The sequence below is a fragment of the Rhinatrema bivittatum genome, chromosome 6 (genome assembly GCF_901001135.1).
Source record: "Rhinatrema bivittatum chromosome 6, aRhiBiv1.1, whole genome shotgun sequence".
NCBI classification, from domain to species: Eukaryota; Metazoa; Chordata; class Amphibia; order Gymnophiona; family Rhinatrematidae; genus Rhinatrema; species Rhinatrema bivittatum.
In genome coordinates this window covers 173,296,590-173,312,432 of record NC_042620.1, presented here as the reverse complement: position 1 = coordinate 173,312,432, position 15,843 = coordinate 173,296,590, and the positions used below count along the sequence as shown (strand labels likewise).

At 39.3% G+C, this 15,843-nt stretch overlaps 1 protein-coding gene across 6 annotated transcripts in view; it reads left to right on the top strand.

Annotated features, from left to right (window-relative positions):
• ADARB1 (adenosine deaminase RNA specific B1) overlaps positions 1 to 15,843 on the top strand; it is a 502,731-nt gene that overhangs the window by 418,420 nt on the left and 68,468 nt on the right. For all 6 annotated transcript variants that reach the window (XM_029606158.1, XM_029606159.1, XM_029606160.1 and 3 more), the window contains one exon: positions 13,467 to 13,635. In XM_029606158.1, the coding sequence (XP_029462018.1) occupies positions 13,467 to 13,635 (169 nt within the window). The remainder of the gene's footprint in view (positions 1 to 13,466; positions 13,636 to 15,843) is intronic.

The window sequence follows — 15,843 nt, the reverse complement described above, 5'->3', positions numbered from 1 at the left end:
GATTGAGTAGATTCTGTGTCCAGTTTTTATTAGATATTCTAGTTTTAATCAAACATTGTGCAACCACAAACAAAGGGTCAGATCCAGACCAGTCAGGAATGAGGATCTCCCGTCTTTGGAGTCTTTGTTTTTCTTAGAGTGAAGTATTTTGATTGGTTCCCAACACAACTTCCAAATCCTGCTCATGGCATCAAGTGTAATGACCGTGAGTTTTGTGGGGAAAGAGAAATGGGATCAGTAGAAAAGTAACTTTATAAAAGTTTTATAATACAAATATGTGCTAGCAAATATAGTATCAAGAATAGAAGAAAAGCAAACTATTGCTAACAATACACTTATGTACTGAATAGCAAAAAAAAAAGAGAGAGAGAGAGAAAAGGTAACAATACTAAATCTTAGGCTCACTTCTCTTGTCCCGGACCCCAACAGAAAAGTGGTGCAGCTTAATGTTATCCCTGCAAGGAGTTGGCAAAATGCTTGAGGAAGGCTCTCCCTGGTGTGGGAACAAACTGCACAGGGGTACAGATCTGCTTCTAACTGTATTCCATCTGTTCCTGTGATTAAGACTGGGGACAGGGCTTTTATACATGCACAGCTCAGATATCTTTGTTTCAAGCAGTTCAGAGCTTTGAGTCATAATTTCCTGCTCTCAATGTTCTAGTTGGGGTTTTTTTTTTAGAGGGGGGTGGAGGGCACAATTTTCCCCCTGCACATACATCAAAATTCCTCTGGTCCACTCTCCTTAATCCTAATTCAGTGTACTTTTTTGTGCAAAACTTAAATCTGGATCTTTGACATTATGCTTTTCATCACATTTTCCTGATCATGAACTTATTGTTCACAGAGAAGCTGGCAAGCAATTGACACACACAATTCAAAGCTTGCTGCTTCCTTACTATTCCCCTGTGCCTGCACTCGTGACCTGAGTACCATACTAATAAAAAGGCTTCATAATTTGTCATTTTTTAAAAATTGCATAAAATACTGCTCCTTGTTTATCTAAATGCTAATAATTTGAAAGTACTTCATACTATCCAGCAAAAGTGCACTACTGTTAACGATTTGAAAAATGTTGAATAGTTGCCCAGTAATTTCAACCAGTATTTTAGATGCATCAGTTTGTTTTCAAGAACCTTGAGGATTCAGGTACTTGGGCTGAAGAAACTGAATAACTATGGGGCGGATTTTAAATGCCCTGCGCGCGTAAATCTGGCCGGATTTACGCACGCAGGGCCCACCCGCGCCGGCGCGCCTATTTTGCATAGGCCGCCGGCATGCGCAGAGCCCCGGGACGCGCGTAAGTCGCGGGGCTTTCTAAAAGGGGCGTGTCTGGGCGTGCCGGCGAGTCTAAAATGACGCGGCATTTCGGGGGCATGATGCGGCGTTGCGGGGGCGGGCCCGGGGGCATGGCGCCGGCCCGGGGGTGTGGTCGAGGCCTCCGGACCAGCCCCCGGGTCGGGTAATGGTGTGCGCAGATTTACGTCTGCTTTTAGCAGGCGTAAATCTGCCAACAAAGGTAAGGGGGGGGGGGGGTTTAGATAGGGCCGGGGGGGTGGGTTAGGTAGGGGAAGGGAGGGGAAGGTGGGGGGAGGGTGAAGGAAAGTTCCCTCCGAGGCCGCTCCGAAATTGGAGCGGCCTCGGAGGGAACAGGCAGCGCACGCTGGGCTCGGCGTGCGCAGGTTGCACAAATGTGCACCCCCTTGCGCGTGCCGACCCCGGATTTTATAAGATACGCGCAGCTACGCGCGTATCTTATAAAATCCAGCGTACTTTTGTTCGTGCCTGGTGCGCGAACAAAAGTACGCGATCGTGCAATTTTTAAAAATCTACCACTATGAGAATAGCACAAGTTTACTATTCCTTGTTGCCAGCGTTATTTTCCAAGCCTGCTTTTCTAGACCCTGTTAGTGTATCATTGCTTTTTAGGCCAACTGATTGTCAAATCACCTGTGATTTCTTTCAGTTCTCCCATCTGCTTTCCACAAATAAGATATGTCCATAAATATCACAGGCTATTTTAAGGAACTGTTTATATGTAAATCTGGCCATATTATAATTCTGTTTGAGAAACTATCCTATAAAGCTGTATGGCAATTAAGTCAAAAAGAAAAAAAACAAAACCCAACCACCCTTGAAATCACATTTTAGTGCATACATAAACAATTCCCAAGTATTCAGTATGGAAACCAGAGGTATTTTTTTACATGCATTCATGTATGTTATATTTGTCTACCGCTTTCCTTAGACATAGTCCAGGCCAAAGCAGTTCACAAATAAAATACAGTAAATAGCAATACTTAAAATACAGTTCAAATATACAAATTAATATAATTCCTAAAAATATAAAACAAATTATACATCAATACATAATTTCTAGATTAATAATAAATTGTAAAAAGCCTAATCTACAACTGATTGACACTCCCTACTCTTCTGGTTGATATCAGAGGGGAATAGGCCATAGATATCTTTTTTTTGTTTTTTGGGTTTTTTTATTTAGCAAGATGCACATTACAACAAACAGTACACAATATACATCAATGCATAATAAAAGAACAAAAGGCAATGTGGATCATTAAAACTCCCATATTACAGTGTTGGAAACATATTACCCAACAATATGCATCATTGCCAATTTTCTCAAAAACCCATGTAACTAATACCCATTTCTCAACATATCAGCCCTCCATCCATTGTTCACACATAATTATCCCCACAGACAACCATTATGAAGCAGCACACACATCTTCTCCACATTATATCCCTGAACATCCCACCTCCCCCTCATTCCCCTTCACAGTCATCCACCCCTAGTCCATGAGAGAGAATTCTGCTTCTGTCAAACACTTCTGCACTTCTGCCAGTGTTACACATTATCACACTGAAGTGTATCCTTGGTCAAGCATAAGTTTTGACAGTTCAGATAATAACTGAAGAAAGAACTTAGATCATACCTCTACATAAGCCTATGTGACTTTTAAATCTATCTGCTCCAGATATTCCTTAGTGCCACAGTTCCACCGTAGACGGGGCTTCCTTAGTCCATTTGAGCAACACACATTTACATGCCCATAACCAAGGCCAAGGAGAAAAAATGATCAACTCCTTTTCTTAATTCTGAGTATCTGTCAGCTTTATACAATGCTTGAGATCATCCAATTATACATGGTATAAAATCTTTAACTGAGTTTCGTGCAGTGCCATATTAATATGCATTCTGTGCAGGGAGCAGCAGATTCTTCATTAGATCCTGAGAAATATCCATGTACAGCTCCCTGATCCAAAATGCACTCAACGCAAGCACTGCCTCTAAAGATTGATGTTGTTTACAGATCACATACCATTGAGAAATGAGATTTTGACCTCACCCACATTTTGCACCATGGACGAGAATGCGATTTCATATTTTATATCTGCATCAGACTGTTTAAGGGATTCCAAATAATGTCTTGCTTGTAAAAACTTGAAGAAATGCATTGAAATTGCAAGGATTGAAACTTCCTTCACTTCAATATGTCATCATCATATATATGCCCCACACTGACCAGCATCCCACCTATGCCCAAATTCGAAAGACATAAGAACATGCCATACTGGGTCAGACCAAGGGTCCATCAAGCCCAGCATCCTGTTTCCAACAGTGGCCAATCCAGGCCATAAGAACCTGGCAAGTACCCAAAAACTAAGTCTATTCCATGCTACTGTTGCTAGTAATAGCAGTGGCTATTTTCTAAGTCAACTTAATTAATAGCAAGTAATTGACTTCTCCTCCAAGAACCTGTCCAAGCCCTCCTGGTGGGAATTTCCTAAGAAGGGCATTAATAGGGAGTCTGTACTTTTCTTGCCCCCCGCCCCCAGTTGTCAAAGCCAATGCCCTGCCAGTAAAACTGTTCACATCAATACATTCTTCATTGCGACTCTTTTCAATCTGGTCTCATTTGTATGAACTAGAAATAAAGGCGATCAGGGATCCAACATGTTTGCAACCATATCTTACTCACAAAATTTATATCTGCCTCTACCATTCTCCAGGAAAATGCAAATGACATGCTGTATTGTAAAATTTTACATTTGGGAGAACTATCTCCCCCAGACTCCTTACTGCAGAGTAATTTGTGCTATGCCACCCTAGCCCATTTGCCCCACCAAATGAACCTAATGAACCAGGATTTGAGGAGGGAGAGATCAGCTCTTGTTAGCCAACCAGGAAGCATGTGCAATCTATATAGTAACTGCAGCAGAATCACCATTTTTAGTAATCTTCCCATAAAGGAAACTGGCAGCTTCCTCCATGTATTGAGCTGGGCTTGAATTGAGGTCACAACTTCTGTAACATTAAGAATATTTTACTTTATCCTCAGCACATTTCAAAGGAAAAATTCTTGGCCATGTTTGCATAAGGGCAGGATCCAAGGCCAAAATCTTAGACTTATCGCAATTAATTTTTATGCCCACAAAAGAAACAAACTTCAAAAACAGTTCTTGTCACTGGTACATTTTTGTACAGGTCATCAACAAAGAGCAAGATATCATCTGCAAATAAAGACATTTTTATCACCCTGAGCCCTACTTTAATTCCTTGAAATGACTCTTCCTGTCACAGTTTCATTGCCATAAGTTGTATTGCCATCACAAACAATAAAAGAGAGAGAGAGGACATCCTTGGCTAACACCCCAGCCCAGAGGAAAACTGTTGGAGACGAAGCCACTGATAAGCACATGGACAGTTGGGTTACTATACAAAGCGTGCAGCTACTGAACAATAGGCCCTTGGAACTCCAAATTTTCCAGTGCCCAAAATAAATAATTTATTTATTTTATTTATTTAAAAATGTTTCTATACTGCCTTTACAAACACGGGGGGTCATTTACCAGACGGATGGCACGCGATACCAAGATGGGGGTGGAAGTCGGCCCTGGAAGAGGAGGAGTCGGGGCGTCACCGGGGCCGACTCCGCGAAGACGCTGTGGACGACGAAAAGGTAAGGGCCTTTTCGCGTCCTATTTCGCGCCCAATAGCTACACCTTCTATGGTGGCGCTATTGGGTGCGCAAACCGGCAGCGATCGCACCGCGGCGGTGCGATCGCTGCCGGCTAGCGCAGGACCGCCCCCTGTTTCGGCCCCCCGCCCCTCATTACCTAAAGTATTGCAGGCCTGCGATACTTTAGAAAATGAGGCCCACGGTTTAGTCAAAATGGTATACAAAAAATATAAATCAAAAAATAAAATTTAATTAAAATTACAAAAACTATAACAGAAAATAAAAACACAATAAATAAAAATCCATAGATTGTTAAATTTCAACATTCAAACATAACATAATCAAAGTAAGTGCCATATAGTTGAAAAGGTGGAGAGGGCAGAATGGTGGAATGGATGTAAAAAATTGTTTGATAGGAGTAATTTTGAAAGCAGTTTGAAAAAGATATGTTTTTGAAGATTTTTTGAAATGAATTGAATTGGATAGGGATCTTAATGAATCTGGTAATGCATTCCAGAGGATAGGACCTGCTACTGAAAAGGCCCTTTTTCTTGTGATGTCTAGACGTGCTTGTCGAGGTGAAGGTATATCAAGAAAGTTTTTTGTTAGAGATCTTAAGTGTCTAGTGGGCTTGTAAATACAGAGGAGGGAACAGAGTCTAGTAGAAGAAGAGTTATGAATGAGTGAATGGATGATAGTAAGAATTTTGTACTGTATTCTGAATTTTATTGGTAACCAATGATATGTCTGAAGTACTGAGGTAATATGATTTCTAATTGAGGTGCCTGATAGGATACTTGCTGCTGCATTCTGGACTAATTGTAGTGGATGGATCATATTATCTGGAAGACCTATATATAGAGAATTACAGTAGTCGAGACCTGAAAAAATGAGATTGAAGAATGGTGCGAAAGTCACAAAAGAATAGTAGTGGACGAAGATGCTTCAAATGTTGTAATTTGTACGAAGAGTTTCTTGTTACCAATGAAATGTGTTGCTTGGATAGATCTGTGTTAATAGTTACGCCTACATTTTTTGCATATTTAGAAATAGGAATAGAAGTACCATTAAACAGGAAATGAGGGGGGACCTATAGATGATTCTGAAATGGAAGTGAGATGAACAATTTCTGTTTTTGCTGGATTTAATTTTAACCGGTTGTGTGAAAGCCATGTATTAATAGTTGTTAGATATAAAGACACTAAAGATAGAGTATGTGCCCAGGAAGGGTTATATGGAACCATAAACTGTAGGTCACCTAGGTAGATTTTGAACTGTAAATTTAAGGAGGAGAGAATACGGCAGAGAGGTAGCAAATAGATGTTGAAAAGAATGGGAGATAAAGAAGAACCATGAGGAACACCTGAAGCAATTGTATAGGAATCAGAAGAATGATTATCTATATTGACTTGTTGAATACGATCTGAAAGAAATGAAGCAAACCACTGTAAAACTGTGCTTGAGATGCCTATGGATTTAAGTATGGGAATGAGGATCTGATGATCGACAGTGTCAAAGGCTGTGGAAATATTTAAGAAGACAATGATATAGTCTGTGTAAGAGTCAAAAGCTCGAAATATAGTATCAAAGGAAGTTAACAGAAGGGTTTCAGTAGAGTATCCTTTACGGATCCCGTGTTGATTCGCATGTAGGATGTCATGTTCAGATAGATAGTCGGAGAGTTGAAATAAAACTTCTGACTCGATGAGTTTTGCTAAAGATGTTAAAGTAGCAATGGGTCTGAGATTACTAAGATCATATGGATCCTTTGATTTATTCTTTATGATAGGTAGAATTGAAGTTTTTTTAAGGCAGTGTGGAAAATGTCCTGTTTCTAGAGATTGATTAACTAATAAGCTTAGAAAATTGCTAGCATAGGGACCTAATGCTTTAAAGAAGGCTCCAGAACATGGATTGTCTGGTGAATTAGAGGGGTTTTGTTTCCTTATGATAGTTTGAATGGTATTTTCGGAAACTGGAGTAAATTCAGATCAAGTGTAATTAGACTCAATGTTATTATAAGAGGGTAAAGGTAATTTTGCAAACTCATTGGATATATCTATTGAATATATATATTGTTTTTTCATGCTCAACCTATTGTTTTTGGTTACTGTTCTTGGTTCAGTTCCCCAATTCGATGTAAACCGATCTGATATGGTCTCTACCATGAAGGTCGGTATAGAAAAGTGTTAAATAAATAAATAAATAAATAAATAAATCTGTAACTTTAGTCTAGTCTTAAAATAGTTGGCAATTTTATTGCAGGATACAGAATCATGGGTAATGGAGTGCACATTTTGAGTTGTTAGAGATTTTACAATATTAAATGTTGTATTAGGGTTACCATTTGCGTTAGAAATTTTATTAGCGTAGTAGGATTTTTTTGCAATGTTTGTATTAATAATCCCAATATAGCAAATCAAATGCCTTTTCAACATCAAGACTTAAAATAAGAGTTTGGCTATTTATTTATTTATTTATTTTGCAAGTTTTATATACTGATGTTTGGTGTTAACCTTCACAACGGTTTACAGTTTTTGTAAAAGCAAAAATACAATCATAATTTTATAAGAAAAATTACACTTATTCTACTAACAAAATTAAAACAATCAAGAATTTAAAAGAATAAATTATTAATAAACAATATGATTACCCATTAAATTAATGATAAAATTATTTAATGATCAATAGCGTAAAAAGAAAAAAATGCAAATCATAAACAAAATAATTCAAAAAAATATAATCACTGGCTAGCAACTGTTCCGAACGCCTGTTCAAAAAGCCACATTTTCAAATCTTTTTTGAATAATTTCAAATCTTTCTGGAGTCTTAGCTCAACAGGTAAGGTGTTCCATAACTTTGGCCCAGCTATTGAAACAGCTCTTTCTCTGACCTATGTGAGTTTAGCCAACGCAACAGAGGGAATTGATAAAAAAAACCTTTGTTGGCTGAACGTAAGTTTCGTTGTGGTGTGTGAATGCGTATGACTGCGTTCATCCAATCAACATGTTCGGCATGAATGGCTTTGTGTATTAAACATAAAGTTTTGTATTTGATTCTGTCTTGAGATAAAGCTGCTATCATTCTTAGAACATTTTTGACCCCGTGTCTGCCTGAACAAAGCTTATCTGGTCATCTGCAACCAACCAAGGGAGCACTGCATTAATACAAACTTACTAATGCCAGAAGCTTCAGATCTACTTTTGTCAGGGAGATTGGTCTATAGGATTTGACATCAGCGGGATCTTTACCCTTTTTTGGTAGAACTATAATCAGAGACTGATTCATTTCTGAAGAAAGTATGGAGTTGTAAAATGTTATCATGAGAAAAAACAGGGCAAACTGCAAAATTTTGTAATATTCTAGACCTAGCCTGTCTAGGCACACTTGTCTAGGGGACCAATTATATTTAGGGCTAAGCTTTGTGAAAGGTACCTTAGTGATGGAATGGAAAATTAGAGGAGCTTGGGATCACAAATTGAGACTGGACAGGACGTATAGAATTTTTCTACGTGTTTGTGAATTTTTGGTCTGAAAGAGCCTATCTGCTTGTTCCCTCTAAATACAACTTTTAATAGGCTAACTCCAATAACTCTCTTATGTTCCTATGAACGCCTCGCATACCAACATTTTTTTTCCCCTTCTTTTCTCTGTTCATCCAGTTCACTCTTTATAATCAACCATTTTGTACTTGAAAGTAGGGCGCTGACAAAGGTTGTTCTTTCTTACTCTTTTTCCTTCAGACAATTATTTTTAATAATAGGCCTTTCACTGTTCTCTTTCCAAAAAGGGAAAATCTCCATGACCACTTCTACGAACCCATCTTCAGGTTTGTCTGTCATGGTTACTGAAGAGCCACCTTGCTTGGGGCTGAGAGGAGGAAGAGGAGAGGCTTTGATTTTTAGAGGTTGCCTAACTGGGGATGGGGTGGGGGAAGCTGGCAGCAACCCAGTCAGTTTTTCCTTTTCAATGGAACTTGGAAGTATTTGAGGGAGTAGGAGGAACCTTGGCCCAGCAGTGCACATTTTTTTTCGACATTGAGTGGGGGGACTGGAAATCAGGCTGACAGGCCCACACACTTATTATTTTAAAACTTAGCCGGATAAGCTGAAAATCAGTTAAGGTAACCAGATAACTTGGCCTCACCCCAGAACATCTCTTTTTCAACCAGTTAGATTTTAGATGGCTAATGACTTATCTGGCTAAAATTTAGCTGGATAAGTGCCCCAAATATTAAAAAATCCACATTTAACTGCATAACTCATAAAATTCAGGTATCAAAAGCCAGTTTTAAAAAGCCTTTCTTCAGTTCCACTCATACGGTAAAGTAAGCTCTTACTTCTCCATGGATGCATCTTATATTGATAAGATTCGTATTGTCCCATAAACTGGGTTCTATCAGAACTTGTCTAACTAAGGGTTGATTGCTTCAGGTACCTTCCATTACTTAAACTTTACTCACCCCCCCCCCCCCCCCATCCAACTTCCACCAAAACATCAAACTGCTGGTAAGTTGTAGGTTTCTTTAGTGTATCCATCATGCAGACATCCCCCAGACTGCATTAAATCTTTTTTTTTTTAACTTTGTATTTTCCAGAAGATACAGGACATGAGGCAACATTACATCATCATATACAAAGATATATATATATACCTAATAAGCATAACAAACAAAAACATGTGCATATACCACACTTCATAAGACAAAGGTGAAAAACTATATTACAATATTTTCCACAAATTAGTCTCACTATGGGCCTTATTTTCCAATATCGCATTGGTAACGCATTAGGGGGCGTTACCAATGCAAATGAGGCTTCTTTCGTGCAGTGGGGAAACATCGTGTGCGGCGATGTTTTCGCCATTCGCGAAAACATTAGCGCCGCACGCGATGTTTTCCCACTGCCCGATGATTCTTTCAGTCTTTTATCGCTGTGCACAATAATTGCCGGTTTCTTTTATCGCGGTGCACGATATTTCGATAGTCCCAGACAGCCTGCTCCTGAGGGAGGGAGGGAGGGAGGGAGGGAGAGAGAGAGAGAGAGAGAGAGAGAGAGAGAGAGAGAGAGAGAGAGAGAGAGAGAGAGAGAGAGAGAGAGAGAGAGAGAGAGAGAGAGAGAGAGAGAGCGCCTTACTATAGTGCCTATGCCCTACATAGGTATTTTAACCCCTATGGGAGGGCCACCTACTAACTCGGGGTGGGGATTAGGTATGAGCGTCGGGGGTTGGGGGCCACTTTCGCATTCCACATGAGACCTACGGACTGAACAGTGGTCTCTAGTGCAGATTTGCTGGCCGTCGGAGTGAGGACGCTCACTCCAAGAAGTGGTTTGGGCAACGTTCTCTCTACCTAGCTTGATGGACACTCTACCTGGGCAACAACATGCTAGGTGGAGAGAATGTTGGCCAAATCTCCGCTTGGAGTGAGCGTCCTCACTCCGACGGCCAGCAAATCTGCACTAGAGACCACTGTTCAGTCCGTAGGTCTCATGTGGAATGCGAAAGTGGCCCCCAACCCCCGACGCTCATACCTAATCCCCACCCCGAGTTAGTAGGTGGCCCTCCCATAGGGGTTAAAATACCTATGTAGGGCATAGGCACTATAGTAAGGCGCTCTCTCTCTCTCTCTCTCTCTCTCTCTCTCTCTCTCTCTCTCTCTCTCTCTCTCTCTCTCTCTCTCGGATGGCGGTAATCCTTTTCAGGCCTGTAATGCAGTCCATAACGCGAGGTTGGAGTTGTAGTTAGCAGCCGCGCTAACACTGCGGCTGTTTCGCCGCACACGATTCACAGGTTCCCGCTTTACATATGCTCTGCCCCAACTCCGCCCCCTGAATACCAAATGACTAATTTGCATTCGCAAATCGCGTTAACAGCTGTTAACGCGATTTGCGAATTTATCGCACGCGGTAAAGTGCTTGGAAAATGAGGCCCTATATAGTCTGATATTCTAATTCTGAGTGTGCCATTTCCAAAACGTCCCCCCATGTGGCTTCATATTGTTTGTTTGCTCTTTAAGGCAAAGGTAATACGTTCTAGCACAGCCAAATCTACCACTTTATTTTGCCATACAAAAATTTGTGATGAGGATTTCCAGAAATAGGCAATCATCAGACGAGCGACCTGTACTAGATGAGAAGTTAACCCTTTGTCTGATTTTGACAGTTATGTCATCCTAATGATTTAACAAGCATAATTGAGGGGACAGCACAATTTCAGTATTAATTAATTAAACAGTATTAATTAAACAACGAATTACCTCCCAAAATTATTTTTCCACACCCCCACACATAATTATAGCATCCCTGCTCACCACACATGTAATCATTTTTGAATGTACAGTAAGTTCTTACTTTTCTCTGCTTCATTTTCCAAAGACTGACCATTGTGTATTCATACCTTTGCAGAATCAACTATATTTTATTATACTTACAAGATCATTTTTTTTAGACAAGACATAATAGGTAAAAAAAAAATGAAGTAGGTCAGGCAAGACCATACCATAAAAGTTTGACACTTTGGAAACCTGTATCTGTGTTAAACCATCAGGAAAGCTTTCTTAAATGTGGTGCTGCTTTATACATTTCAAAGTACCTATTGTTATTTATTTGTTAAAAGTAATTGGATCACATTCAGTTACTTTAGCAAGGGAGAACAAATCATATGCATGCATGGATGTGGAGTGCTTTTTAACTTCTGCACTATTATTAGCTTACCCTTATCTGAGGTTGTTTTCTTTTATTTCTTTTTGGACCTAGCAGTTTTCTCTTCCTCCTTTGGACTTACCACTCAGTTGGGACTGGGATCTGGTAACACAAGCCTTCATTTACGACTACCCAGGGATTTTGTCCCCCTATTTCATCCCTCCTCCCCCCCAGCTCACTTAATCCATTCATTGCAGTGACAGTCCTTAGGCAGCAGTCCGGTACCAGTGGCTCTTTCTGGAACTGTACAATCATAAACCACCAAGTGTTGCCACTGTGTGTTAACTGGGACTCCTTCCCCTTCATGGGCTGCCAACACCGTCTCCACAGCATCCCTAGCCCCAACCAGCCCCAGGAAATCAAGCCCAGGTCCTCTGCACAATAGTGCATATCACTGACTTTGAGCCTCTGGGTTGACCTAAAGTAAATTTCAGTAGGATAGATGCCAGACCCATAGTCAACATTCTGCATACTCTCTTATGTTCTTCCTCCTCTCCTAATTGGTCCACTGGCATGCAATTTATCATGGTCATAGGAGACACGTGTTAACAAAATATGTAGATGGGCCATTGAAAGTGAATAATCATGTAAGAAGTGAGCAGGAGACCAGTTGGCCTTACTTCAGAAATGTTTGTTATTCTCCATCTTCAATAAGAGGAACACTTTAACAGTTCCGCATTGGATATTTCAACAAAAATACAAATGAGCACCTGTTATAAGGCAATTTCTGTCCTGCCACTGATGGACAAATTGAATCACTACTTTAAAACTTTACAGCCTGGAGTTAAAAAGAACTAAAAAAAAAATAAATATCTGCATTGCTCAGTGGATCACTACAATAATTTTAGAGCCGTTGAGCATTGAGTTATCTGTTTAAATGTGAACTTGGGTGATAGTTATTGATTTTGTCTGACTGGTACCAAAAATTAGCCACTTGTCTCAATGCAATTCCTTGTAGTGAATTATACACATCATGAATGCGCCATCACAGTTTTTACCTCTGCATTTTATCAGATATTGAACTGCATAATTGTGATTAACCTTTTGTCCTTTAACCCCTTAGTAATTGCTCCAGAACCAGCTTTTTTAGCTTGTTAATAGAATAGTGTGGAAAAACTTGCTCTCAGCAGATATTAATGGTTGTATGAACTCGGGTTGAATTTTCCCACTAAGCAGAGTAGGCAGCTGTCCTGGAGGCACTTTCTCTCAAGCATCACTTCAACCTTGAGCGGTGGCATTTTTTCAGATCTGTGCCCTTAAAGGCACAGGACTGGCAATGCAACCGTACTCCAAACACTGTAAAGTAGAATTGCTCTCGGTCCGTCCATTCGCCTTCAAGGGAGGATATGCAACAGGATACTGTTGCACAGGTTGAATGATGACTGCCCAGAAGGGGGCAGCACTTCCATCATGGTGTAGTTTCAGAGGAATAAACCCCTCTCCCCACCCCCACTGACTCCTCTAATGGGAACCAGTACTCTGCTCCTATGCCTAGGGTGCCCAAGAAGTAAATCCGGCCATGCGTGAATTAGAAAATTGGCCTACACTTTCTCTTAGAGGCTCTTTCAGAACAGGGTGAAGTTAAATTTTGGAGCAGTATAGGGAAACTTGGGATTGGGAACTAAAGCATCATACTTTCAGACATGAATTTGTTTTATATTTGAAATAAAAGGCTTGTTCTTTAAAAGAAAGTAATGTGCCAAAAGCCAAGATTAATTTTCAGCACATGAGATGAATTAGAATATATGTTTCATTTCTAAACTCTGCTATTTTTCCTTTTTAGGTATAGATGTGAAGGATGCTCAAGTGATCTGCGTTTCCACAGGGACAAAATGTATTAATGGGGAGTATATGAGTGACCGTGGCCTTGCTTTAAATGACTGTCATGCTGAAATTATAGCTCGTAGATCTCTACTTAGATTCCTGTATGCACAACTTGAACTATTCTTGAGGTGAGATTTTAATGATACAGATTTTGAACCTTTGTGTACAGAGACAGGCAGTGGTAGTACTGCTTTCTGTCAATCGGGAAACCTGTGCCAGATTCCTATGCACAGCTTCTGCTCCTCAGTCTGAGGATGCCAAAGAGATAGCATTTGAAGCACCAAAGAGGGCACACCACCTAGGTTCCAGAGGGAGCCATGATCTGCGGTCCCAGGGCAAGGATTGTTGCTGTGTTTAGGGGATGGATGAGCAGGAGGAGAGAGAAGAAATAGGGAAAAACCCTGAATAGTTGTAAATGAAGGCTTATGGTGCCATAGTCTGGAAAGTTTGGTTTCAATTCTTCTGGGAGCCAAGAGGAACAGGAAGAAACTGCCCAGTGGGAAAAAAAAACCAAAAAATAAACTTTCTATACTGAATCCTTTCAAAGCTCTCTAAGTAAAAACCTGTGCAACAGTCTGATTATGAGCCTTTCAATATGTTTTCCAACATTATTTGCTAATGCATGAATAAACAAACCCAATTTCTGTTTCTTTTCTGTATGTAGTATAGTGGTGTAATATCCATTCTACGTCTACCAAATGTCTCTGGACCCTCTCTAGAAAACGGGATATCTTTCTTTTTTTAAAGAACCAAGCAATTTGATGGTTACATTAAGTTGCATAATAAATGAGTTATATGAAGATGAGACCAAATATAATGCCAAGAGCAGTCTTTTTATCATTCATCTAAAAATGTTTGATAAATAAGAATTTAGGAAATGTAAATACATTTCACATCCGTAAAATGTAAGGTTTCATTTGGCCTTGTACTTTCATGATGGTCACCTAACTGAAGGTCTAGGGGTAAACCAGACTGTTATATTAAGAGTATGTGAAGCCTTAATTAATTTGTGCATTTCATATTGAAGTTCTGGAATTTTCCTGTATTCATAAGGCAGGTAGGAAGCTGCACTCAGAATAATAAAATAGAAGAGCATATTATTTATAGGTGCAAGGCAGAAAAAGATCAAGCATTCTTCATCATACATTTTAATTATTTATATATGTGAGTGTGTGTGGGGTTTTTGTTTTTTTATTTTTGTTTGTTTTTTTTACTTTAAGATAACCAGTGTTTTGCTGGCCTGATGGCTAAGTGTCCTACTGGGAATGTGAAAGGGGAGTCCTCAAAGAGTTATATCTTAGCACCATGATGTCTTCTGAATACCCACAGGATGTTTCCCAATTCACCTAAAAGGCTATTAATTCATGCTGCAGCATTAGAACATAAGAACTTTACTTAAAAAAACTGAAATTTGAAGTTGGTCCATCATATATATTTGACTAATTTATCTATTTATTCAATTTCTTATACAGATATTCTGGTAGAATCATACCGGTTTACAACAATATCAAATACATAAAATCACATCAAAATATAAATAGTACATAAAATTGCCTACTTAAAATGGTAAATTAAAAAACTCAAAAAAATAATGAAACCATAAGCCAGAATATAAGCCTTACTTTGCTCACCATGCTGAAAACCGATATCCCAGTTTGTCCAAACAGATTTATCCAATCTTGATTAAACTCTGAAAACCTGTCCTTGTACTTACACCACATATTATTTTGCCTCTAAACATGTACCACTAATGTGACTGTGTTCACAATAAAAAAAAAGTCTGTTGCTAATATGCATTGTTTGCCACACATTATTTATGTTGCTTAGATCATATATAACAGGATTGGCGAGGTGGAGTTCAAGAAATTTGAACTGCATGGAGCAAGGATTAATTTTTCATCTTGATATAATGAATCTAAACAGCATGAATGCAGAATTTAAGTGGAATGTGTTTCTATGATCCCAATAAGATTTGGGAGCAAGAAATTATTTAACGATTTATGTTTAAATATAACTGTGTTCAGTGTGGAAGTCGTTAAATGAAGTTTTCGTTGATCAAGAGGCTGGGAACAGTTGCATAGCAAGATATGTAACATGACCATGAGATTTTGGAGCATCTATGGAGATTTCAAGCAATATAAGGAATCTTAGCATGAATAGGCAGGCTGTATATTCCGAGAATTGTAAGAAAAAGAAAGCATCTTTCAAGACAGAATGCACCAATGAAAATGTAGGAGCTTTTAGATAGAGATTGCATGAACAAACATTCATTAATTTATAGAACATTTTATTAAGCATAATGATTATTGAACATTCTAAAACATGAGGCACAACCC